General features: G+C 51.7%; 2 protein-coding genes across 3 annotated transcripts; one reads left to right on the top strand and one right to left on the bottom strand.

Moving 5' to 3' along the window:
- Positions 1–653: 653 nt before the first annotated feature.
- On the bottom strand, positions 654–1,445 carry Mrpl34 (mitochondrial ribosomal protein L34). The gene is made up of 2 exons (XM_052162084.1): positions 1,319–1,445; positions 654–1,137 (listed from the first exon to the last, which is right to left on the bottom strand). Exons 1-2 carry the CDS (start codon positions 1,381–1,383, stop codon positions 924–926), a joined length of 279 nt encoding a protein of 92 aa, XP_052018044.1. The 5' UTR covers positions 1,384–1,445; the 3' UTR covers positions 654–923.
- Positions 1,446–2,642: 1,197 nt separating this feature from the next.
- Positions 2,643–10,305, top strand: Abhd8 (abhydrolase domain containing 8). Of its 2 annotated transcripts, XM_052162425.1 has the most exons (6): positions 2,643–2,849; positions 3,910–4,096; positions 4,511–5,237; positions 8,303–8,473; positions 8,596–8,812; positions 9,662–10,305. In XM_052162425.1, the coding sequence occupies exons 3-6, from the start codon at positions 4,519–4,521 to the stop codon at positions 9,854–9,856; spliced, it is 1,302 nt and encodes a 433-aa protein (XP_052018385.1). In that variant the 5' UTR covers positions 2,643–2,849; positions 3,910–4,096; positions 4,511–4,518; the 3' UTR covers positions 9,857–10,305. The 2 variants fall into 2 exon arrangements, with proteins under 2 accessions (XP_052018385.1, XP_052018384.1); XM_052162424.1 differs by lacking the exon at positions 3,910–4,096.
- The last annotated feature ends 14,474 nt before the right edge of the window (positions 10,306–24,779 follow it).

Genomic DNA, 24,779 nt, shown 5'->3' with positions numbered 1-24,779 from the left:
CTGACCCTCTTCCCTGACATGGCCCTCATGTGGGGATGACAGGTAGGCAGTGTCAGATTTTAAGTCTGGCTCTAACACCTGCTGTAGTTCTCCAGAGGCCCAAGGTCTTCGTCCTACCTTAGGGGTCTAAATTCCAGGTCCTCTGGCTTTCCCCACCTATGTTGGTAGTTACCCTATCCAACCCCCCTGCAGACCCTGCCATTTCTTCCAGAAAGCTTTTCTTGACCTCTTTGTGGTCAGAGCCAAGCCAGGAGGGTATTTTCTCTCAGGGTCCTGTAGCCCCTATGATTCTATTTCAGATTTGACCCCCATGTGCCCCAACACCCCATCTCTAAATGCGTATTACCCATCAGACAACGGGTCCCTTCATGACAAGGCAGGGGCTGCTGACATAACTCAGCAGGTGAAGGCGTTTGCTGAATGCCTCAGGACCTAAGTTCAGTCCCAGGAATGCACACCTTAAAAGGAGAGGTCATTCAGTAACTACAGACTGGACATCCGGCGAAAACAGAAGCCAGCACTTGTTTGTAAGGGACTCAGAACCTATGAGCTAAAAGCCTCGTCCAAGTCCTGGGGGTCAAGCAGAAGCCGCAAGACCCCTGACCCACGCCCAGTCTTCCCGAACTGTAAGTTAGTTAATACATAAGCAGTGCTTCAAGAAACGTGAATATTTATTAGCAAGTTGGTAATACTTTGGAATGGCTGGAAACGTAGGGGTGGTGTCGGTGTTTTAATGAGCCTGTCTCGCAAAGACGCCTTCAAATGTATTCACAGAAACCGATGAGCCCGTGGTAAGCAGCCGTCGACGGGGGAAGCGTCTAAAACCCTAAGTAGGGACAGACCACCACTTTCAGCAGGCCCCAACTTCTCGCCCTCGGCAACTCTACCGGCGTCTGAGTCTATTCCCCGCGGTGTGGCGCTCCTCAGTGGCTCAGGGACTTGCGGCCCTTCAGCATGCGGCGGAGGATGACCTGCACGCCGGCCGGCGTGCTCAGCCTGCGGACCCAGCCGTGCTTGTGCTTGCGCTTGATGTTACTCGGCTGATACTCGTTTCCGCGCGCGCGGCCCCGAGCCTGCTGCAGGGAGAGGAGGGGCCAGGCGTCCGGGAGCCCCATCCAGACCCTGGACTGGAGATACCTGTGGGACCGGAGAAACCGTGAAATCTCAGGGAATGTACGCTGTACGACTTTCTGAGCTGCCTCTGTCATGGGCAGGGCAACAAAACAGCTTGTTTACAAAAGGCGCTACGTAAGTGCGCATGATAGTCTAGAGATCACCCTTGTTTCCAATCTGGAGCAGGGTATCCCTGAACGCTCACCTGCCACTCAATAGGGCCACCGATCTGGAGGCCCGGCACCCAAAGCACCCGGCTAGGAAAGCCATGTCCAGTGGCGGGGGCCGACGCCAGTTCCTGCTCGCTGGGCTCCTTGACAGTGCCTTCTGGGAAATGTAGTTCCACGTGTGGTCGCGGGGCATTCTGGGAGTTGTAGTCCCACGCCTGCGCGTGTCGTTAAAGAGGGGTGCCGTCTGTCCCTAGAGGCGTGTAGTTCTCCAAAATGACCAGGAGAGGGCGAACGAGTGTAGACTCCTGCGCGTGCGTATGACATTCTGTCCCCCTGATCTTGGAGTCAGCCACTGGTAGAGGGCGCCCCAGGGTGGGGGTGACGACTCTGGCAGCAGTCTGGAGAACTGGCTGCTGCCTTTTCAGCCGCCCTCATTGAAGACGGACAGCTGGCACGCAGCAGGCTGGCAGCTTCTCGGCTCCCGCAGCCAAGACTTCTCTTGGCGTGCCGCCCGGATGCCCTTGAGTCCCAGCTCTTCGTAATCTGGAAAACTCGTGCGTCGTGAATTTGCCCCGACTAGTTTAATCCTTCAGGCTGTCCTGGGGGGAATTTTCTTCCTGCAGCTCAGATCTAGACTACACACCCTCCAAGGCTCTCTCCGCTGCTCTGAGGAAGATGTCCAGACAGCCGTGCCCACAGCCACGGGAAGCCACAGGAACTTCATCTCTAAAGTTCATGATCCTCGCCCACCCTCTAAAACGGCCAGTTGTGCCTACAAATAATTGAGGATTGAGGGGACGTGTTGAGTACTTATTGTGTGTAGAAAAGGGATGCCGGCACGTGTTTGGACTGCACCCTGAGTCCATGAGCGAACAGCACGCCAGGGTGGGAGGGTCAGCCTGGGGCTCAGTCTTGGTGTAGCCGAGACCCCACGGCTGGGATGCAATTCCCATTCTCCGCAGCTCAGACCCTTCTGAGACAGCCACTGGTTCAAAATGCTAGCCTTGACATTTTGTCTCAGTTTCCCGGCCTGCACGTGTAGAGATTTGGGAGTCTGCAGAACGAGAAGGTCAAGAGAGAGGGCATACCGCCTTGCGGCTGAGGAGACCCCGTCCCAGACAGGGCACATCCCCACACCCCCCAAGCTACTAGCTGTCCCCCTCTCGGCCCTTCTCGGCCCAGGCGCTAGCCCATCCCTCCTCCCACATTCCCCCCCCCCCCCAAACTCTTCGCAGGGGCGGGGCTGCTGCTTGCAGAGCGCGCGCTGATCCAGGGAAGAGCCGCCTCTGGTTGGACGGTTATCTAGGTCAGTCGGCTCGCCGCGGCAATAGGCCGAGATGCCTGCCCATCGGCTCCACGCCCCGCCCACGCTGGGTGGGACTTACAGGGCCGGTTTGCTGCGCGGCTGCGGGATGCCCCTGCGTTGACTGGCCCGGCCCGCGCCTGTCCGCGCTAATGCGGCCGACCCCGCACCACCATGTAAGCTGCACCTGCAGGTGGACGCTGGCTTCTCCGCCCGGGACCCCTGCGTCCTGCCTCGGGCCCCGGGCCCCTCGGTGACCTCAGGTGAGCTGGATCTGTTCCCCGAGAGAGGAGTCACCGGGCTGCCAGGCCTCCGCTGCGGGTGGGGGAGTGTGGATAACCGCCAAGCTCTGCACTCGCACTGCTAGGATGCTGCGGAACCCCGGTGGCCTTGACCCCGCCGCGGGGGTGACGGGCTCCAGGCAGAAGCGGGTCAGGCTGGGAAACAGGACTGGCGCTGCTCTTTAGAGAGGCCTCCACAGTCGGGGTTCCACAGTCTTAGAGATGAGGTGCACGGCCTGCTTTTCTCTCAAGTGCATCCAGGGCCACCACGAGAGGGGCATTTAATGACCATCACTCCCAGGCCGTGATGGAAAAATGAAGCTGGTCCCATCCCTATGCCTCAGACAATGGGGGGGTACGTTGTGCTGGTATCCCCTGGAGTTATGTAACCGCCTGTGGTTGTCATGGACACCGGGGGGGTGGCGGCTGAGGGAACCGGATGGAGGCCCAGGGGCCCCCAGTCAGGTTCTGCCTTTATCCTCCTGGCTGCCACTAGGGTTGTGAACCCTTAGAGCACAGGATGCTGAGGGCAGCAGCCTCCATCGGTTCGCGCTACTGTGCGAGTCAGCTCTACCTCTCTTCTGAACCTGGAGCCTGATACAGCCTGAGTCCCAGTGGCCTGCATCCTTCCCGGGCCTCTTCGGTCAGCTTCACACCAGAGGCCCGAGCTGAGAATGTTGACATTTTAGAATAAAAACCAGGCCTTATGGTCTGTCATGTCGCCTCCACCCAGGAGCTTGGGCACAAGGTTGAGGCCAGCCTGGGCTACAGAATGAAACCCCGTATAAAAGGTTGGCAGTGATGGAGATTCGCACCAGTCATTCTAGTACTGGCAGAGGCGAAGGCAGGAGGATTGCAAGGAGTTTGAGAGCAGTGTACAGCCTGGACTAGAGAATGAGCCCTTGTTTCAAAAACAAACCAATGGCATAATGTTGATGCACGCCTGTCACACCAGACACTTGGGGAGATAGGGGCACGGGGACTGGGAGTTTGAGGTTCCCCTTGATCTTAGAAACACACCTGTATGCTCAATGTGCTACAGCTTCAGAGGTAGAATCCAGAGCCAGGGCAGCCTGGGCAGCACGGGGATTTCCAAGCCAGCCTGGCCTACATGAGCTTCTTTCTCAAAGCCAAGCATGCAGACCAGCTTGATGCATGCTTGCACAAATCACCGTGTGAGAAGATGTGTACAAACATGCTTGCTTGAGTGGATGAATGCGTGCATAAAGGTACGGATTTGTGAATAAATGATAAACCCCTTGTTGGGTAAGGGTCTCCTCGAAATGGGCTCTCTCCCCTTTTTAAAGATTTATTTATTATATGTAAGTACGCTGTAGCTGTCTGCAGACACCAGAAGAGGGCACCAGATCTCATTACGGATGCTTGTGAGCCACCATGTGGGTGCTGGGACTTGAACTCAGGACCTCCCGAAGAGCAGTCAGTGCTCTTACCACTGAGCCATCTCTCCAGCCCCCGCAATGGGCTCTTGCTTTAATGTTTTCTCCTTCTGAAAGCCCCCCCATGCTCTCTTCAGTACCAAGGGGTATACCTGGCACTGGGGTGTCGGGGGAACCTGGGAGGGGCTTCCAGGTCCTGCACAACCAGTGCCACTGACCTGAGCTAGGCACTGTACCTCTCTCCAGGACACACCATGCTGACCGGGGTGACAGATGGCTTTTTCTGCTGCCTGCTGGGGACTCCCCCTAACACTGTCCGGCCGCTGGAGAGCGTCGAGTCCAGTGACGGCTACACATTCGTAGAGGTCAAGCCAGGCCGGGTGCTGCGGGTAAAGCATGCGGGCCCCGCGCCTGTCCCCACGCCGCCACCACCTCCACCTGAAGACGATCCAGGGGTCAAGACAGGCCTTGTGCGCTGCCAGCGTCGTATCACAGTGTACCGCAACGGGAGGCTGCTGGTGGAGAACCTGGGCCGAGCGCCTCGTGCCGACCTGCAGGGCTGCAGTGGCTCCGGGGACCCGCCTGCCGCACTCGAGGTAGAGCTGGCTGAGCCCGCAGGAGGCGACACCCGGGCCACCCCGGGCAGCGGGCGGCGGCGCCGCCCACGGCGTCCGAAGAGGACCATCCACATCGACTGTGAGCAGCGCATCACCAGCTGCAAGGGCGCGCAGGCCGATGTGGTGCTGTTCTTCATCCACGGGGTCGGTGGCTCACTCGCCATCTGGAAGGAGCAGCTAGACTTTTTTGTGCGACTGGGCTATGAGGTGGTGGCACCCGACCTGGCCGGCCACGGAGCCAGCTCTGCGCCGCAGGTGGCAGCTGCCTACACCTTTTACGCATTGGCAGAGGACATGCGCGCCATCTTCACACGCTATGCCAAGAAGCGCAACGTGCTCATCGGCCATTCTTACGGGTAAGATCCCAACGGGCTGCTCACAAACCGTTCCCTTACCCCTGGAGCTAGGTTGAGACAGGGCTTTGTGGAGTCCAGGCTAGCCTCAAAAATCATTATGTAGCTGGGGCTGACCTTGAACACCTGGTCCTCCTGCCTTTACGTCCCAAAGGTTAGAATAATGCTACCCCATGCAACAACTTCTTTCCTTGCAAAATGTGATTGGGCTGGGGGCATGGCTGGGAGTGGACCCCATGCCTAGAATCCCCAATGAGGGGGCTGGGGGTGTGGCTCAGGGGTGGAGCCCTGCCTAGAATCCCCCAGTGAGGGGGGCTGGGGCGTGGCTCAGGGTTGGAGCCCTGCCTAGAATCCCCCAGTGAGGGGCTGGAGGCGTAGCTCAGGGGTGGAGCCCTGCCTAGAATCCCCCAGTGAGGGGCTGGGGGTGTGGCTCAGGGGTGGAGCCCTGCTTAGAATCCCCCAGTGAGGGCTGGGGGCGTGGCTCAGGGGTGGAGTCTTGCCTAGAATCCCCCAGTGAGGGGCTGGGGGCGTGGCTCAGGGGTGGAGCCCTGCCTAGAATCCCCCAGTGAGGGGCTGGGGGCATGGCTCAGGGGTGGATCCCCCAGTCACTAGAGCTCTGACCTAGCAGGTGATGTTCGTCATTTGCATCTGGTTAGGTGTGGAAGCAGGTGTGTCATCACCGTGCTTAGGAGGTGGCACCTGTCCGTTTCCAACTCAGGGCTACACTTACAGCAAAAACCTAGGCTAAAAAAAAAAAGCAACAACAAAAACCAAAAACAAACTATAAAGAGTCTGGGCATGATACCCCAGAACTTCCAAGACCAAGGCAGGAGGATTGCTATGAATTCAAGACCAGCCAGAGCTATAGGTTGAGCTATAGGATGTTTCAAAAATCAATAAACTGCATTGAAAGCCAGGCACAGCAGCCCTCGGCTACCGTCCCACACTTGGGAGGCGAGGACAGAATCAGATGTAATGGCCACTCTGCTACACCACTCCCAGGCGAGTTTAACATGCACGAGGACACCCCACCCCCAACTCCAGAGCTGGGGGATAGTTCAGGGTTAGAGAAACGTCCCTGGCGGGAGCAGTCCTGGCTTCAGTCCCTCACACCTCAAAAAAAAGTCAGTAAACAGAATCTTTTCAGATCCTTAAACATTTAAAAATTAATTTTGTTTTTGTTTTTACTTTTAAAGACAGGTCTGTCTACATAGCCCTGGCTATCCTGGAACTCACATGGTAGACCTCGAACTCACAGAGATCCACCTGCCTCTGCTTCCTGGGTGATAGGATAAAAGGTGTGGGCACCATGCCCAGTCTAAAAAATAATTTTTAAAAGCTGGAAATGGAGAGAAAAAAAAAACTGGTCATGGTAGGTCATACCTGTAATTTCAGCACTTTGGAGTGTGAGGCAGGGGCATTCATTGCTACAGTCTCAAGCCTGTCCTGGGCTATATATATATAACACCGTCTGTCTGAAAAAAGTTCATATTTACAAACATGTAATAGTCACCCAAACTATGGGTTACTGTGGAACAGCATTACATATTTGTGTGTGCATATGTGTGTGCGTGTGTGTGCTTGCGTTCGCTTGCGTGTGTGCGTGTGCGTTTACGTGCGTGCGTGTGTATATGTGTGTGTGTTCACATGTGTGCGTGCATGTGTGTTCGCGTGCGGGCGTGTGTGCGTGCGTGAATGTTTGTGTGTGTACGCATGCGTGCATGCATGCTTGCATGTGTGTGCATACATGCGTGTGTTCGCGTGCGCGCGTGTGTGCATGTGTATTCACATGCGTGCATGTGTGTGTTCGTGTGTGTGTGTGTGTGTGTGTGTTCGCATGCGGGCATGCATGTGTGTGTGCGTGTGTGGGTTCCCGTGCGCGCGTGTGTGCATGTGTGCATGTGTGTGTGCATGTGCGTGCGTGCATGTGCGTGTGTGCGTGCATGTGTGTATTCGCGTGCGCGCGTGTGAGCGTGTGTGTGTGTGTGTGTGTGTGTGTGTGTGTGTGTGTTATGGTCTAATGGTCAGGCCCCTTCCATACGTTTCTGGAGCCTTCAACTATTAACCAGGTGACCTAGGGTGAGCAGGACAAGCCCTTGACTCTGGAATTTCAAGGTCACCTTGGGCAGCAGAGCACTGAGACTTCGTGTCTTAACAAGAACAAAAATAAAAGCCACGTGAGGTGGCAAATGCCTGTAAATCCAGTACTCCAGGGGTTGGGGCAGGAGGATTGCCATGAAGTCCATTCCGGTGAGGGCTGCACAGTGAGACTGTTTCAGAAAGAGGGAGGGGCAGGTAGCTCTCTGTGTAGTTGCTTGGCACGGGGATTCCGTCCCCAGGGGCTGTAGACATGAGTGCTGCCTGTCCCACATATCTGCCATGACGCCCTGTCGTCAGGTGCTGGGCGGAAGCACTCGACCCCAGTGGAGAGCCACTGGGGGGGTCCAGAGCCCGCTGCAGTTCTAAGGGTGACTAGCCCACCCCTAAATACGGCGAGGCCGCCTGTAAGTCAGCCTCAGGTGGGACAGTGTGAAGGTTACCAAGCGTCCACTCAAGGGAGCACATTGCTGCTCGGAGGAATAGCAAAGTAACAAGACAGCCAATGTCACTGTGCTAGTGACCACAGCCATGCCACAAGTCAGACGTGTGCCTGGGGGCTCTAGTCCAGCCGGCTCTACACAGCAATTTCCGAGCCAGTCAAAGCTAACGTGAGAAACCCTGTTTCTAACAAGAACTACCCCCAAAGCTTACAGGGTGTGTGCGCTGTAACCCGGCACGAGCCCTGGCTGCAGCCAGACGCTGTCGTGCGCTTCCTTAGAACTTGCTTCAAAACCAAAGGGCAAGGCCTGTAGCTCAGTGGACAGAGTGCACGCCCAGTGTGAATGAAGCCACCGCTCCATCCTCAGCACTGCCTACCTGGTCGGGAAGGGCCGGGCACCCCGTGTCAGCCAGCTGGGTGCCCGGGCAGGGTGTTGGTCTCTGAGGACCTGCCTTAGTGATCAGGGGGGAGGGGGAGTAACGCGCCCTCAGTGTCTTGCTATCTCGGATTCTCCCCTCCCTGCCCACAGCGTCTCCTTCTGTACGCTCCTGGCGCACGAGTACCCAGATCTTGTACACAAAGTGATCATGATCAACGGCGGGGGCCCCACGGCACTGGAGCCCAGCCTCTGCTCCATCTTCAACATGCCCACGTGTGTCCTGCACTGCCTGTCGCCTTGCCTGGCCTGGAGTTTCCTTAAGTAAGGTCCCTGCCCCTGGGATCCGCGCTGGGGGAGGGGTGGCTTGCGTTACTGATCTGTAGGGGTTGGCTCTAGGGCGTGTCCCATAGCGGTCGGGCTCAAAGGACATCTTCGCATCCTAGGGCCGGCTTTGCCCGCCAAGGGGCCAAAGAAAAGCAGCTGCTGAAGGAGGGCAACGCCTTCAACGTGTCCTCCTTCGTGCTGCGCGCCATGATGAGTGGCCAGTACTGGCCTGAGGGCGATGAGGTCTACCATGCGGAGCTGACGGTTCCTGTGCTGCTGGTGCACGGCATGCACGACAAATTTGTGCCAGTGGAAGAGGACCAACGCATGGCTGAGGTAGGACCTGTGGACCCAGAAACTCCTCGCAACACACACTCCTTGTGCACAGGCTTCAGGGGGAGCCTGCGCCTGGGTGTGGCTCAGAGGGGTGTGTGTGTTCCCAAGACTGGAACAGAATGAATTCTAAGTAGGCTCGGCCTTTGGGAAGCCTGGTTTTCCAGAAAGGTGCCAATGGGGGCAAGGCAGAGTGGGTGTGAACTTTCCAGATGGGTGTGGCTTTCTGACAGCTCTAGGAGGGCGGAGTCTTTGAGTGGCAGGTGTTGATTGTGGCTTCCATTGGTTAAGATATCTGTTTGTTTGTTTTCTCGAGACAGGGTTTCTCTGTATAGCCTTGGTTGTCCTGGGACTCACTCTGTAGACCAGGCTGGCCTCGAATTCAGAAATCCGCCTGCCTCTGCCTCCCAAGTGCTGGGATTACAGGCGTGCGCCACCACCGCCCGGCTGGTTAAGATATCTGAATGGCTGTGGCTCTGTGATTCTTAGGGCTGTTCAGGAAAGGTGTGGGGAAGGGATTACAGGAGGATCCTCACCAAGGGCAGGTCTTGGAGATATCTAGAAACATTTGTGGACAGGAGAGGAGGGCAGAGAACTTCCCTGGCATCCACTCCTGAGGCTGTCCAAGGAGGCTGCCCAGCACCCGGCAACACAGCTGATGCCCCTTAGCAACTGGCCAACCCTAAGTGTCAGCAGAGCGCGGTTGCGAAGTCCAACCCCGGGCATTTATAAGGCGCTTAATGGGTGTTGACTGAGTGAAGAGGTTCCAGAAGGGTGAGAGGCCATGCCTGGCATCCTCCTGGGTGGGGCTGAAGGGTAGACAGCAGGAGGGACTTCTCCATGTGCCCGCAGATCCTGCTGTTGGCCTTTCTCAAACTCATCGAGGAAGGCAGCCACATGGTGATGCTGGAGTGTCCTGAGACGGTCAACACGCTGTTACACGAGTTCCTGCTGTGGGAGCCAGAACCAGAGGCCCAGCCAAAGCTCGAGCCAAAGCCCAAGCCGCAGCAGCTGCAGTCAGAACCGGCTCCAGGGGAGGAGAAGTGACCGGGCAGCCGCCGGGACTCCTGGATCTTGAGTAGTAGAGGCTCCCTTAGACTGGGCATGGGCTGGCTGGGCGGGGCCTCATGCCGATGGGCGGGGCCTGGGCGTGCCCCAGAGCGAACCGGGCACAGCCAGTGTTGGAGACTCAGAGCCCAGGGCAGCAACCGTGCCCTTTCCACGCGTGACCGAAGGGTGTGACCTTGTACAGAGCTCCCTCCCTGCCCCCCTCCCCAGTCCCTGAAGCTGCAGCGTGCGGGCTGCCACCCACTAGGTTCCCCTCTGCTGTCCTCACCCGGGAGCCCCAAGGGGAACCCTGGGGAGGGGCTCCCACCCTGTCCTGGGAGACCTTACCACGCCATCCCCATTGCTTGGGACTGGGAGCTAGGCACCCAAGGAGGGAGCCACAAATCCCCGCACATGGCAACTTGTAACTCAATAAAAAAAAAAATGACAATCCAAACTGGCCTCCAATTTGTGATCCTCCTGCCTCAGCAACTTGAGGGCTGAGATGATGGGCAAGTAGCGCTCCCTCTCTCTCTCTCTCTCTCTCTCTCTCTCTCTCTCTCTCTCTCTCTCTCCTCTCTTGCTTTCCCCTCTCTCCATGTTTGTTCTGGTGGTATGACTGGATCATGTGAGACAGTGGAATGACTCCCTTCCACTCCCAGACAGGGTTTCTCTGTGTAGTCCTGGAACTTGCTCTGTAGACCAGGCTGGCCTCCAACTCAGAGATGCTCCTGCCTCTGCCTCTCCGCTGGGATAAGGGTGTGCACCACCGCCCGGCCAGACAGTGGGATGCTCTGGATTGCTTGTGCTTCCCCTGTGTGTTTCCCTCTCAGCGTAGGGAGACAGCCCCACCCTTGACCTCAGAGGGCTGCCCTCAGTCCGGGACACACATGCACCTGCCGTCTCAACCAACCGGACAGGCCGTCCGCCACGGCTGCTCAGCTCTCTCGGCCACTGTTGAGAGTCTGTAAGAAGAAGCAGCGTGCTGTGGTTTGCTCGGTCAGGCACTGAGCTGGCTGAGGGTGCAGGGATAGGTGAGGCTCTGGTGGGGTAGCATGTGCAGGCGTGAGGTCTGCTGTGGCTGTGGACTGGGGAGTAGGAGAGCATGGGTGTCCGTGGTAATGTGTGTATTTGATGTGCATGCAGGGGTGGGTTTGGGGCCTGAGAGCAGGTTTTCTGATGAGCCTCATCTAGGAACAAGATTTGCTGTGGTTACAGGTTTGATGTGGGCACTGGTTTGGTCCAATGTTGTGTAGCAATATTTTTCTTTTTCTTCTTTCTTTCTTTCTTTCTTTCTTTCTTTCTTTCTTTCTTTCTTTCTTTCTTTCTTTCTTTCCTTCCTTCTTCCTTCCTTCCTTTCCTCCTTTCTCTTTCTTTCTTTTTCATTTAATGTACATGAGTAACACTGTCGCTGTCTTCAGACACACCAGAAGAAGGCATCGGATCTCATTACAGATGGTTGTGAGCCATCGTGTGCTTGCTGGGAATTGAACTCAGGGTGTCTGGAAAAACAGACGTGCTCTTAAACGCTGAGCCATCGCTCCAGCCCAGCAAATCTTTTTCTAGTTAAACATTTCCAGTCTGGGGGGAGGCTGACAGCTAAGGAAGTAAGCAGCTCACAAATCTCAGAAGTCCCGGAGACTTAACAGAGTCCATGCAACCCTGCCCTCCCTCCTTCCCTCCATCCCCACAGTTACAGATTTGGTAAAGACTGGGATCTTCAACTCATCAGGCTGCCTGGACAGGAGTTCAGCTTCTGTGAGCTGTCACTCATGCTGAAGTTAGTTAGACTTCCACAGTGCAGCTGCCTTCCCTCATTTCTGCTGTAGAAGTGACCGATTGTCATCCACACTCCTGTGAGTAACCTCTGTAAACTCACTGGTTCTGAGTTTAACTTGGATGGACTCACCAAGTTGTTTTGTCCCTAGTTTCTGATCTGGGGTAAGGTGATTTTCATGCCTCCCCAGGAAAAGCCACAACTGGCATCCGAATAGGAGTCCCAGAGGAGGAGCTCTGCGGAGCCTGCAGGCGCTTGATGCCTGCTCCTGGGACAGAGAATGTGCAGGGGCAATGGGACCACGTCACCTTGGTCATGTGGTGCTGGGTGTGTGTGTCCTGTGCCGATTTCGGAGTGTGATATCCCCAGAGGGAACCCTGGTGGCCTTTTTTCTTTGTGGTTGTTAGTATAGTACTTTCTAGATGAGAGGTCTGCCTTGTGAGTGTGTGGACACCCTGAAAACAGCTGGGAACTGAAGTCCATCTCCGCCCTGAAAGCCGCACAGATGGACTGAGGTGGTTGGTCCCCTGCTCCAGCGACCGTGTGGCCTCTCATGACTGCTGAGAGAGGAGGTTAAAAAAATATGTCTGGCTGGAGAGATGGCTCAGCGGTTAAGAACACTGACTGCTCTTCCAGAGGTCCTGAGTTCAAGTCCCAGGAACCACATGGTAGCTCGCAACCATCTTAATGGGATCTGATGCCCTCTTCTGTGTTTGAAGACAGCGACGGTGCACTCATATACTTAAAAAAAAAAAATAGCCGGGTGGTGGTGGCACACGCCTGTAATCCCAGCACTCTGGGAGGCAGAGGCAGGCGGATTTCTGAGTTCAAGGCCAGCCTGGTCTACCGAGTGAGTTCCAGGACAGCCAGGGCTACACAGAGAAACCCTGTCTCGAAAAACAAAACAAAGCCAGGCGGTGGTGGCACACGCCTGTAATCCCAGCACTCTGGGAGGCAGAGGCAGGCGGATTTCTGAGTTCAAGGCCAGCCTGGTCTACAGAGTGAGTTCCAGGACAGCCAGGGCTATACAGAGAAACCCTGTCTGGAAAAAAATCCAAAACAAAAAACAAAACAAAAACAAAAAAAAATAAAAAATTCTGTACCCTCTTTGCTCCTAAAGTCCCAACAGCAAACCCAAGTCTAATTCTACCAAAGTTTGCCCCTGAGAACCAATCGAGGTTATTGGCGCTGGTGAGGGGGTCATACTCTGGGGCCTGAGGGACATCATTACAAAGATCTGCCCAGCACACAGCTTCCCTGTAGCTGCAGAGATCCCACCAGCCTCCCCGTCCGGTAGTCTTCAAGCCCCTCCAAGACACAGAGGCTATGTGTAATTAGGGCACAACTGCAGACAGCTGCCTTGGAGAGACTGCTGGCGTCTTGGGTGCTGGTCCCCCATCACCTCCTTCCCTTTAGGAGTCACCAGCACGGCTCTGGTGGCTGATGCAGTGAAGACAGAGACCACTCGGCTTAGAAGGGCATGTCCTGCAGTCACATGACTGGGAACAAGGCGAGTGGCTTGTGTGGGGAGGGGCCACGAGGGGGAGCGAGGACGGCCAGCAGCCTTCCTGTCAACTTGTAAATGTGTGGATAACAGATCAAAGAGAGACTGAGGTGGAGGCCAGGGCTTTCTGTCTTAGACCTAGGGCCCAAAAGGACAGAGAGCACAAGTCACATCTACTCCGAGGGCCTTCTTTGGTCCAAGAACTTGGAACCCGTAGGAAGTGTCAGATAAAGAGAAAGAACTGAGCAGGTCACAGAGATGCCCCTGGGTTCCACCTTTAATGTAGAGGACCCAGTTTAGCAGGCAGCCTTAATAACAGTTAGTGGAGGTGTCGCTGGGTCGCGGGTGTCCTGCCTCTCAAGCACAAGAGCAGGAAACAGCTTATTTAGCAAACGAAATAACCTGTCTTGGCCGGGCTACGGATGCTGTGAGCCGTGGGCGCTGTGCTGGCTTGTGTGAGCTTGGCCCCACAGACTCGTGTCTGAAGGCTGGGACCACGGGGAACGGCACCCTTTGTGTGGCCTTGCTAAAGAAAGTTCGTCACTGTAGAGGCAGGCTTTGAGGTCTTACACGCTCAAGCTGTGCCCAGTGTAAAACAAATCCAACCTCCTCTCTGCTCCCTGCAGATCCAGACGTAGGACTCGTGGCTCCTTCTCCAGCACCGGATCTGCCAGCATGGCCGCCATGCTTCCCACCAGGATGAAGATGGACTGAACCTCTAAAAGTGGGAGCCAGTCCCAGTTAGATGTTTACTTTTTAAAGAGTTTCCTGGGTCACTGTGCCAACCACAATGGAAACCCTAAGTAAGACAGATGTAGATGAGATCTGTCTAAGTTTGGCTGAAGGAAGAAAAAAAGAGCCACGTAGCTACCTGGTGGACTTCAAACAATGGATGCATAAGTGAGGTCTATGAGGGGAATTAGGATGGGGAGAGAGGAAGGCAGGGGTCAGCTACAGCCAGGAAAGTCAAGTGAGGCAAGGCTCCCGTGGGCCCAAAGTCCCTAGGTAGAAATTAATAGAAATGTCAGCAGTGTGACACTGGCCTGACTTATGGGTGCAACCAGCCACAGTAGGGCATGTTTTGGAGGCTTGAAACCTGAACAGAATCCACAGAAAAAATTAAAAAAAGGTTAAGGTTGACCGTGGGTGGACAGGTATTCCCTGGATTATGTAGTGTCCTGAAGTAGAACCTTCTGGTTTCTTCGGAACAATGCTTTGCTGGGGCAGGCAGGTGAGAGGATGTTTGCTGTAGCAGACGCAGGAAAGGATGTGTGGTGTTTAGAAAGAGTATAACTGTGACCCCACAGACAGTAGGAGCTCGAGCATGGGTTCCCTTTGCTCCACATCGCTTGTCTTCGCTCCCTTACACCGCGCTGCTGGGCTTCACCCGTGATGACACCACAGAGAGCAGCTGATGCTTTCTGTGGTAAGTCCGTGACTGTCAGACGGTGTTTTGCTGGGGCAAACACATGAAGGAGAGTTTTTCTGAGGTGGACACAGGTGAAAGACACTCGTGAAGGGAACGTTTCACTGAAGCAGACACAGGAGAGAGGATGTTCTGCTAAAGCAAGCGCGTGAAAGGACACGTGATAAAGGACTCTCTGCTAACGACGTGCATGTGTTGGTCTGCCTTGCAATGTGTGGTTGAGCTGCATTTGTCCGGACTCCATAAAGAGAAAAATGCACCAAAAAAAAAAAACCTTCTGGTGGTGTGCTGTGGCTGCTTGCAGCTTTCGCGGGCCCACTGGGCGCACTGACGGTGATGTCAGCTGAGGCTGACACCTGGAGGTCACGTGATGTTTGGAGGGTATAAATAGGACTTGGCGCACAGTGCAGGGGGCCGAGCTAGGTTTGCTTAGAGCTAGCTGTGCTAGTTGGTCTCCTGTCTTTGCTGATCTCCGCGTCACTGAGAGGCACAGTGGAGAACTTCTGGCATCCCTCCAGACTGAGGCTTGGCTGTCCGTGCTAGTTAGAGCCACCGCTGCTGATTCCTGTTTGCTGTCCCAACTCTACTGAACTGGACTGCTGCTGTGTCCGTGAAGTGTTTGTGAGTGGATCGAGCTGCTGATTTCCAGTCAACACAGATGGGAGTTGCTGGAAAGAACCTTTCCTAAACAGGTCCACTTCCCCCGTATCCTTTCTTTCCCACTACCTGTGGTGGGTGGTGGGCTACACGGGAGGCTAAAGTGTTTAAGGAAATCTTTGAAAATAGGTCTTGAAAAAAATTAAAGCCTTAGAAACTCTCCAAAGCACATCTTGCGAGGTTCCTGTGGCTTGTTGCTGATCCGTGTGTGCTGCCTGCCAAGCGGCCTGAGCTGCGGCTGCTGATTCGTCTGTGGTGTTTGCTAGTGGACTGGACTGAGAACACGAAGATTGGAATCGCCCCAAAGAACTATTTCTAAACAGGTCTACTTCCCCAGTTTCCTAACAACCTTTCTTTTCTACTACTTCTGGTGGGTGGGGGGTGGGCTAGAGGGATGTTGAACCTCATTAAAGTAAGTTGAGAGAAATAAACGTCTACAGTGTCCACTCCTTCCCTGTAAGAAAGTATGCTGGCAGTAGAGACAAGCAGCCAGATGTGGGTGACAGAAATACAAACACCACAGCAGTGACTTGGAATCTATCAAAACTGGGGACCCAGCATCAACAATGGCCAGAGCGTAGCCCTCTCCTCACTGGGGCCTCAGCTGGGCGGGGCATTGTGATCTAACCCACTGCAGCCAGTGGGCTTGGGAGAAACGTGTCCCCGTTGCGTGGGCCTCATGGCTCCCGTCCACACCTGTGGGTGCAGCTGCTTGAGAGACGGCAGCTCCATCCACTGTAGTCACTGTTGTTCTTTTGATGAAAAAAAAAATTATAAGAAGTGGTGAGAGCTGTCCGTGAACCGCTGGACCGTGATGGTCCTTCGTTGTTGGTGTCTCCGTAGCCTCCCAGCACTGACTGGCACTGACTGGAAATGATGATGTCGCAGGTCACCAGTCACAGGTGCGCCATGTGCACCCCTGCAGTTGGAGCGGGCTCCTGCTTGCAGCTTTTCAGACCATGGTCCCAACCGAGGCTTTTCAAGAGGGAATGAGAGGCTTCTTGGGTTTTGAGATATAACGAGCCCCTAAGGGGACACCCATGGCTGGGACTAAGACAGCTGCTTAGCTCAGAGAAGACAGGGGCCTGGAGACAGGCGGCAGTGTGGCTTAGCTAATAAATACCTAATAAAATCTTCAGTGTAGGAATAATCTCTTGTGTACTGTGTGGAAGCATCGCCTGTCAATCAATAAAAAACAGATGTCCAATAAGGAAAGGGCAGGGTTAGACTGTGGGGCAACAGAAGACAGGCTCTCTGGGAGTCAAGAAATACCTGCCACCCTGACTCTGAGAAAGTTGGTCAATGAATCTGCGCAGTAATTAGCCCCAGGCAGACAGAATAGTGTAGAGGGGTGAATGTAAGTTACGAGCGAGTTGGAGAAGAAGGCAAACCTTATGACCTAGGCATTTATTCATAAATAAAGCCTCCGAGTCGTTATTCGGGAACTGGCGTACGGGTGGAAAAGCCCACGGTTAACAAATGGAGTTCATTAGGGGCTGTTAGAACCCAGGCTTAGAAGCAGAGAAAAAGCCCTGGGTCGAAAGGCAGGGAACAAGCCCTTCCCAGAGAGGCTAAATCCCTCCAAGACAGCAAACCCCGGCCTGCAGGTAAATGAGGAACGGAGCCTCAGGGCGTGGCCACGCGGGCAACTTCCCAGAGCTGCTCTGGAGCCCCTGACTGCGGTGCTGAGTGAAAGCCAGCGGCAGAAGTTCGACGCAGAGCTGGGGCGAGTACCAGAGCTGCAGCTGGTGCCCACGCGTGTGAGGCTTGGCTCTCACGGAAAAGCAAATCCTGCCCCAAACCCAGCCAGGGCAGCCTGCGAGCAGCGCCGTAGGGGCGGAGCCAGCCGCCATAGTCCGGTGCTGGCCGTAGGAGCCTGAGAATACTCCGAAAGGCGAAGGGGAAAAGACCCAAACTTCTGAACTGGTAACGTCTAAGTTTGAAAACAGTAAAGAAGAAACAAATATTTAATTTGTAAATAATAAAGTGAAATTTTCGAAGGGAAAAGAGAAAGATTTAAAAATATTTGTTCTTCGCCGGACGGTGGTGGCGCACGCCTGTAATCCCAGCACTTGGGAGGCAGAGGCAGGCGGATTTCTGAGTTCGAGGCCAGCCTGGTCTACACAGTGAGTTCCAGGACAGCCAGGGCTACACAGAGAAACTGTTGATATTCTGTCTAAGCTCCACCCCACACTTACCTAGCAATGGCTAGGTACGCCCCGCCCCATAGACCGCTATAAAAGGGGCTGCTTGCCCCTCCTCTCCCTCTTTTCTCTTTACTCTCTCATCTCTCTGCCCCTTGGGCTCTCCCCCCACACACACGTGGTCATGGCCGGCCTCCACTTCTCTACTCTCTCTCTCTCTCTGTCTCTCTCTGTCTCTCTCTGTCTCTCTCTGCCTCTGTAACTCCCAACCTCTACCCTGAATAAACTCTATTATACACCATGCCTGTGTGGTCCCTCAGGGGGAAGAGGTGCCTGGACAGAGGCCCACCTGGGCACCCCCTTCCCCCACACGGCCATGCCACATTTCTCTAAACCCCCAGTCCTCTCTTTTTAAGCCCCCTTCAGAAACCCTGTCTCGAAAAACAACAACAACAACAACAAAAATTGTTTTTCTGTGTTAAAAAAAAAAGGAAAACACAACAACAAAATGCATCCGGATCCCACACGATTTTGTTTCACATACAAATAATTGTTGTCTCGGTAACGATGGAAATTTTATATATCCTTTTTAAGAGAGATAAAAGAAAACCAACTTAGAGAAGGGAAAGACTAGAAAATTACATGCTAGAGTGGAGGCGATGGAAGAGCTAGAAAACTCTTAATTCAGAATAAAGGCGCTTCAGAGGAGTCGTTTCTAGATCCTACGCCGCCACCTTGTGACCAGATTGCAGAATGGCAGCCTATTAAATTTCTAGATAGACTTATGCTGAATTAAGAATCAAATTCTATTTAATAATGCCACCTTACATCAATGACATACAGTAGATTATGTGTTTCTTTATGTAGAGTTTGGAGAATTAAGATATGTGCATTCACAAGTGCATTGAAACTTACTCAAGACGTCAATATGTCTTTGCTTTCAATTCTGAAAGGATTGATTCTGAGATTGCACATTTATTAGAGATGGATGATGTCTAGAAATGTCTTTGCAGATCTAAACTGACAGCGCTTCAACATATGCATCCAGTATAATACAACAATGTTTTAGACACAATAGCATAAAATATGTTACCGGCACGTCTACAGGTCAAACAATTGTAAAATGATTTAACAGGACTTTAAAGAAAATGCTCACAGAACAGAATGAGGCCGAGGGATTTCCTGGAGATACATTAAATATGATTGTATGTATCTTTACATTTTTTTTAATGTCAATGAGACAGATAGCACAGCTGCTGAAATGGTGCTACTTTGTTTCCAACCCAGTTCCCCGGTAAAAGAACGCTCAACTCAATCAGTTAACAAAACAAGCTACAAGCCTAGACTGGGCGACCTCCCACTACACTACTCTATTCCATCTATATTATCCCAGATAACTTGCGGTTTCTCCAGGCCACGAGCTTCTCTCCCTCAGATGCCTCTCTGTCTTTCCCCATAGCTTCTCCCCTCCTGTTTCTCCCCCAGTGCTCCTCCCCTCGACTCTCAGCTCCTCCCCCTTCCTCCTGCCCAATCATTGGCTCAAGCCTTTATTTGAAAAGTTACGATGGGGGGGGGGGAGGTTCACAAGGCAACTCCTCATCTGCAGCCCCTCTGAGGAGTGGATTTTAGCATCAAAATGCAAGCCCCGAGCTATCCACAACACTGAAATGTGCTGGATTTTAAAAAGTACTGCAGAATTAGATTAGCCTACATATGTGATAACTCAGTGTTGAAGGAAGGGAATGTATTATTTTGGGGAAGAAGTTTTGCCTTTGTTTCAATAGGAGAAGAAAATCTATGCAGTCCACCAAAAATAATAAAGATTAGATTTGACCAGGGGAGACCTCCTGAAGATCGAGGCTACAGACACGAAGGAAGAAAACAGGAAGAACAAAACATGTAAAATATACGCTGATTCCTCCACATGGGAACAGCTCTGAGACTGACTGAGATGTGAAAATGCATCCAGGACTTCAGCTATGCACAGCCTTGTCTGCAGAGTCCTCGAGACTTACCGTGCCATCCTTTTAAATGGCATGGATGAAAATTTACATTACATTTGGATATACAGTCCAAATTTTGATGCCTTTCTCTTGCTCAAAAAAAGAACAGAGAATCTTCTTTAACAGAATCGCTTGCAGTGAACATTCCACACATGGTTTAATGCAGAAGCGCATATTGCCTTTGAAGTTTATGTGTTTACAGAACAAACAGACCAGACAACAAAGGACACAAGACAAGTAGCCCAGGTGGCCCAACCTCAGACTGCTCCAATAGCTGTTTCCTCAAAATCTGCACCCAGGACAACTTCAGAATGCCTGTTCCAGCCGGGACTTCAGTTGCTGTACTTTTCTATCACACAGAGCTTGGACAGCAAAGGGCACAGCTAGCTGTCCTAGGACTTGGCCGATATCCCAATTGTCTTTGGTTTCCAAAAGAGATCGTCCCCTCAGGCAGCAATTTCGAGAGACTGATGCCCTAATGCCAAAAAATGTGGTGGGTGGTTTTGGTCATTTGGTGGGCGAGGATGTTTGTCTACAGAGGCTAAGAGCAGTTGGTACCAAGTTGCTAGTGGTCCTGGTCAGGGAGGAAACACTTACAAAAGGTTTAGATTCAGGGATTTCTTTCTCTCTCTCTTTCTTTCCTCTATCCTTCTTTCTCTCCTATTGAGTCTACAGAGAAAGGGGATAGAGGGATGAAAGAAAAAACGGGGGATATAGGGATGATAAGGTAAAAGGTAGATTATTGAATCTACTTTTAAACTAAAAAAACATCAACAAACCAAATATTTCTACATTGGTATAAAATTTTATATATTGATACAATTTAAGATTATTTTTGCAACAACATACTGTATATTATGTTTCAACATTTCTTTAAAGTATTGTACCTGTGCAACCAACTTTAATGCAATGCGAAGTTCTACTCCTTTTGAAAACTGCTATTACAAACTGTTCAGGATTATTAAGAAATGCAAGTTAGGGCTGGAGAAATGGCTCAGCAGTTAAGAGCACTGACTGCTCTTCCAGAGGTCCTGAGTTCAATTCCCAGCAACCACATGGTGGCTCACATCTGTAATGGGATCCAGTCCCTCTTCTGGTGTGTCTGAAGACAGCAACAGTGTACTCATACATAAAAGAAATAAATTCTTAGAAAGAAAGAAAGAAAGAAAGAAAGAAAGAAAGAAAGAAAGAAAGAAAGAAAGAAAGAAAGAGAGAGAGAGAGAGAGAGAGAAGAAGGAAGGAAGGAAGGAAGGAAGGAAGGAAGGAAGGAAGGAAAAAATACAAGTTAGTAGTCAGTCAAACTCCTGGTCATGTAAGACACTAATTTAATTACAGAAATATGTTTCCTAGGATGAACAGACAGTGGTAACTAGAGACAAGCAACGTTTGCCTATTCAGATACTATAGATAGAGAGGTGGTCTTCAAAATCCTCAGAGATCTACAGCACATGGTATTTAAGGATGTTTTATTTACATAAGGCTTTTCATGACAGTGAGGCAAGTCAGCTCCTGACAGCACCCACACCACTTCACAGAAGATGATGAGCCCCAAAGACCCTCCGTATGGACTGTGTGACAAGCTGCTGCCGGGCAAGGGACTGCCCTGCTTCAACTTCAGACAGAATGTGTCTGCACTGTGGACAGGCAGGGCACGGGGAAGTCACCTGCTGAGCTTTGCCAAGTGAAGGTAGGCAGTTCAATATTCTTGATTCACAAACACATATATCGTACACTGAAACAGAGCCAAAGACAGGTGCTTCAGTGTTGCAGAGGACACTTGACTGTCTATACAGGCAGCCAGCAACCTCTGCCGTTTCTGTGTAGGTGCTTCAGTGTTGCAGAGGACGCTTGACTGTCTACACGGGCAGCCAGCAACCTCTGCCGTCTCTGTGTAGGTGCTTCAGTGTTGCAGAGGACGCTTGACTGTCTACACAGGCAGCCAGCAACCTCTGCCGTCTCTGTGTTTAGAAGCTGCCTGCTCTGCTCTCGCCGTTTCCTCAGCTGATGTTTATCCTTCTCAGATCTCTGATGGGCTTAAAGACTAGATAGCTGCAGTCTCACAATTAAGGTTATATTATTTAGGGTTTAGGAAGACGGTTTTACTTTGGTAATACAAGTTATGTGAGAAAATTATTTCAGTACAGAACTTTGGACTCACTAGGATTGGATAGATAATATTCTGGTCAAGGTTGCTAAATACACATGCACTGGACATTGTGAATGTAATTCATGCCTGATACGAATTGTGTTTATTGCATATAGTTTATTCGTGTTTGAGAAAGAACCTTTTTTTTTTTTTTTTTTTTTTTTTTTTTGGTTTTTTTGGATTTTGGTTTTTTGGAGACAGGGTTTCTCTGTGTAGCCCTGGCTGTCCTGGAACTCACTCTGTAGACCAGGCTGTCCTCGAACTCAGAAATCCGCCTGCCTCTGCCTCCCAGAGTGCTGGGATTACAGGCGTGTGCCACCACTGCCCGGCGAGAAAGAGCCTTTTATTGGACTACAATGGGGAGATGTAGTCCTGCTGACTGTGTGGAAGCATCTCCTGTCAATAAAAGGCTGAGGGCCAAAAAGAAAAGGGCAGGATTTAGAAGGTAGGACCACAGCAGAGAAAGAGGAACTCTGGGAAAAAGTCAAGAGAGGAAGATTTGCCACCCAGACTCTGAAGAAGTTGGATTATGAAATTGAGGAGCAGCACCCAGCAATGTGGCAAATGGATTAGATGGATTACTATAAGTTACTGCTGCTTGGGAACAAGCTGAGGCTCATAGCCTAGGTAATTTAGCCATAAATAAAATATAGGTTATGAGCCATTATATGGGAACTGGGGTGTGGGTGGAAAAGCCAGAGGTTACACTTCAACTCTTAGCCAGATAGTGGTGGCATACACCTTTAATCGCAGCAATTGGGAGGCAGAAGCAGGTGGATGGCTATGAGTTTGAGGCTCCTGGTGTGATAATTTGAAAAAGCTTAGCCCATGGGAAGTGGAATTATTAGGATGTCTGGCCTTGTTGGAGGGAGTATGTCACTGTGGGGTGGGCTTTGTGGCCCTATGCTCAGGTTCTGTCCAGTGCTGAAGAGACCCTCTTTCTGACTGCCTATGGAAGAGTCTCTCTCTTGCTGCTGCCTCTCCTGTTGGCTCCTCCAGCACCATGTCTGTCTGGACGCTGCCATGGTTCCCTCTGTGGTGATAATGGACTGAACCTCTGAAACTGTAAGCCAGCCCCAATTAAATATTTTCTTATATAAGAACTGCCATGGTCATGTTGTGTCTCTTCACAGCAATAAAATCCTAACTAAGATGCATAGGTATAAATGTTGAGTATGACTAGAGGGACTGGCTATTGCTACAGGTGTTGGGTGTGGCTACAGGTGTTGGGTATGGCTACAGGTGTTGGGTATGGCTACAGGTGATGGGTATGGATGGCTGCAGGTGTTGGGTATGGCTACAGAGAGTGTGTATTGCTAGTGTGTATATTGGACTAATTATACATAATGGATAATTGTACATAATGTGTACAGATATAGGTGGTAGGTATAGGAGAGATACTTTCTATGGGTAACACTCAGTATGAATAGAAGTATTAGGTATATCTGAAGGGGTGTGTGCAAAGGTCCTGGGTATGAAAACAGCCAAGGCAAATGTGAAGAGTAATCAGATGTAGGTACAGAGAGTCGGTGTCAGAACAGGTATGCATGAGTGGTTACTCAGAACATGGACAGTTTTGGGTGTGGGTACAGGCTTTGCCTATGGTGGGCTGAGGCAGGTCGTGCTGGGTCACTCTAGTACAGAAGTGACTGAGACAGGTCTCTAACTGAGTGAAGAAGGCTCAGGCCTCACTAGGCCTCAGCGTCTGGCCAAACAAGGCCCAACATACAGGGATTGGGTGTGTGCAGGTATGGATACAGGCATTGGACATTGGTACAGTTGGTGGTGGGTATCTGTACAAGTATTAGAAATGAGAACAGTACTGTGTGGTGGCAGAGGTGGTGGGTATGAATATAGTTGTGAAGAGGGTGCAGGCATTGAGTAGTGGGATGAGGTATAGATATTGGGTATGCTTATAGGTAGTGGGGATAGGTATGGTATTGTTGTGGTTGCCAACAGTAGGTGTGGGTGAAGTGCTGGGTAAGGATAGAGGCAGTGGCTACAGGCGTCAAATATGGTATAGCTGTTTTGTATAACTGCATCTGTTGGGTACAGGTGCACTTAGTGCTTTAGCTGCAGGTGTGTGTTAGAGTTCAAGTAAGACCATCAGTAGACGTGTTGCTTATGTGTAGATGTGGCTGGAATGGGTACAACTACTGGTTACTAGTACAGTTGGTAGGTGTGGGTTCAGATGGTGGAAATGGGTACAGGTATTGTGTGTGGGTTCATGTGTTGGGAATGGTCACAGTTATCGGGAATGTGTACAAGTGGTAGCTGTGGGCTCAGGGGTTTGGTATTACATATGAATACTGGTGGTGGGAATTGTGCGGGTTTTGTTTGTGGGTACATGTGACAGAATGCATGCTGGTATTAGGTTCGGGAGGAGTTAATGTGCACGGAGAGACAGGTATGTACATGGTGGTGCCCATAAGCACAGGTATGTTGTGGGTAAGTGTAGTGGAGGCCTACAGTACTGAAAGTTGTAGTGTGTGCGGGGGCGGTGGAAGTGGTGGGCGTGGTGCAGATGATAAGCGGTATGTGTTGTAAATGGTACAGGTCTTGGCTATTCTTTTGAGTGCTTAGAATGGGTACAGTCATTAGGGATGGGTTGGTATACACACATGTGGAATGTATGGGTGCATGTGTTGTACTTGGTTAGTAGTATTTGGTATCAGTAAAGGCCACAGGTACAACTACAGGAATTGTATATGGGCACATGTGGCAGAAGTGGTTATTGGTATCATGTATAGGTACAGGTGTTTGAAATGGGTGCAAAGGGTGAGTATGTATGCGTGTGGATACAGACAAAGGTACTATATGTAGTTAGTGGTATTTGGCTCAGTACGTGAGGTTGTTTGGGTAAAAACATTGGACATAGGTACAGATCATGGGTAAGGTGGTACAGTTAGAAATAGGTACAGTTGGTGGGTATCAGTACAGGTGTTAAGTATGGGTACAGACAGAGGGTATGGAACAGGTAGGTATTGGGCATGGGTAGAGATATCAGTTACTGGTACAGGTAAGGAGGAAATGGGTACAGGTGTTGGGTTGGGTATAGACACAGGTGGAAGAAATGGGTATAGATACTGAGTATAGGTCTATTTAGTATGTATGAGTACAGTTCATGGAGTGTGAACAGGTACTGGATATGGACACTGGTGTCTGAGTGTGAACAGGGGTTGGGTATGGACACTGGTGTCTGAGTGTGAACAGGAATTGGGTATGGGCACTGGTGGCTGAGTGTGAACAGGGGTTGTGTATTGACA

This window comes from Apodemus sylvaticus, chromosome 18 (assembly GCF_947179515.1).
Source record: "Apodemus sylvaticus chromosome 18, mApoSyl1.1, whole genome shotgun sequence".
NCBI lineage: Eukaryota > Metazoa > Chordata > Mammalia > Rodentia > Muridae > Apodemus > Apodemus sylvaticus.
Note: the sequence above shows the minus strand (reverse complement) of the source record. Positions and strands in the feature narration are given on the sequence as shown.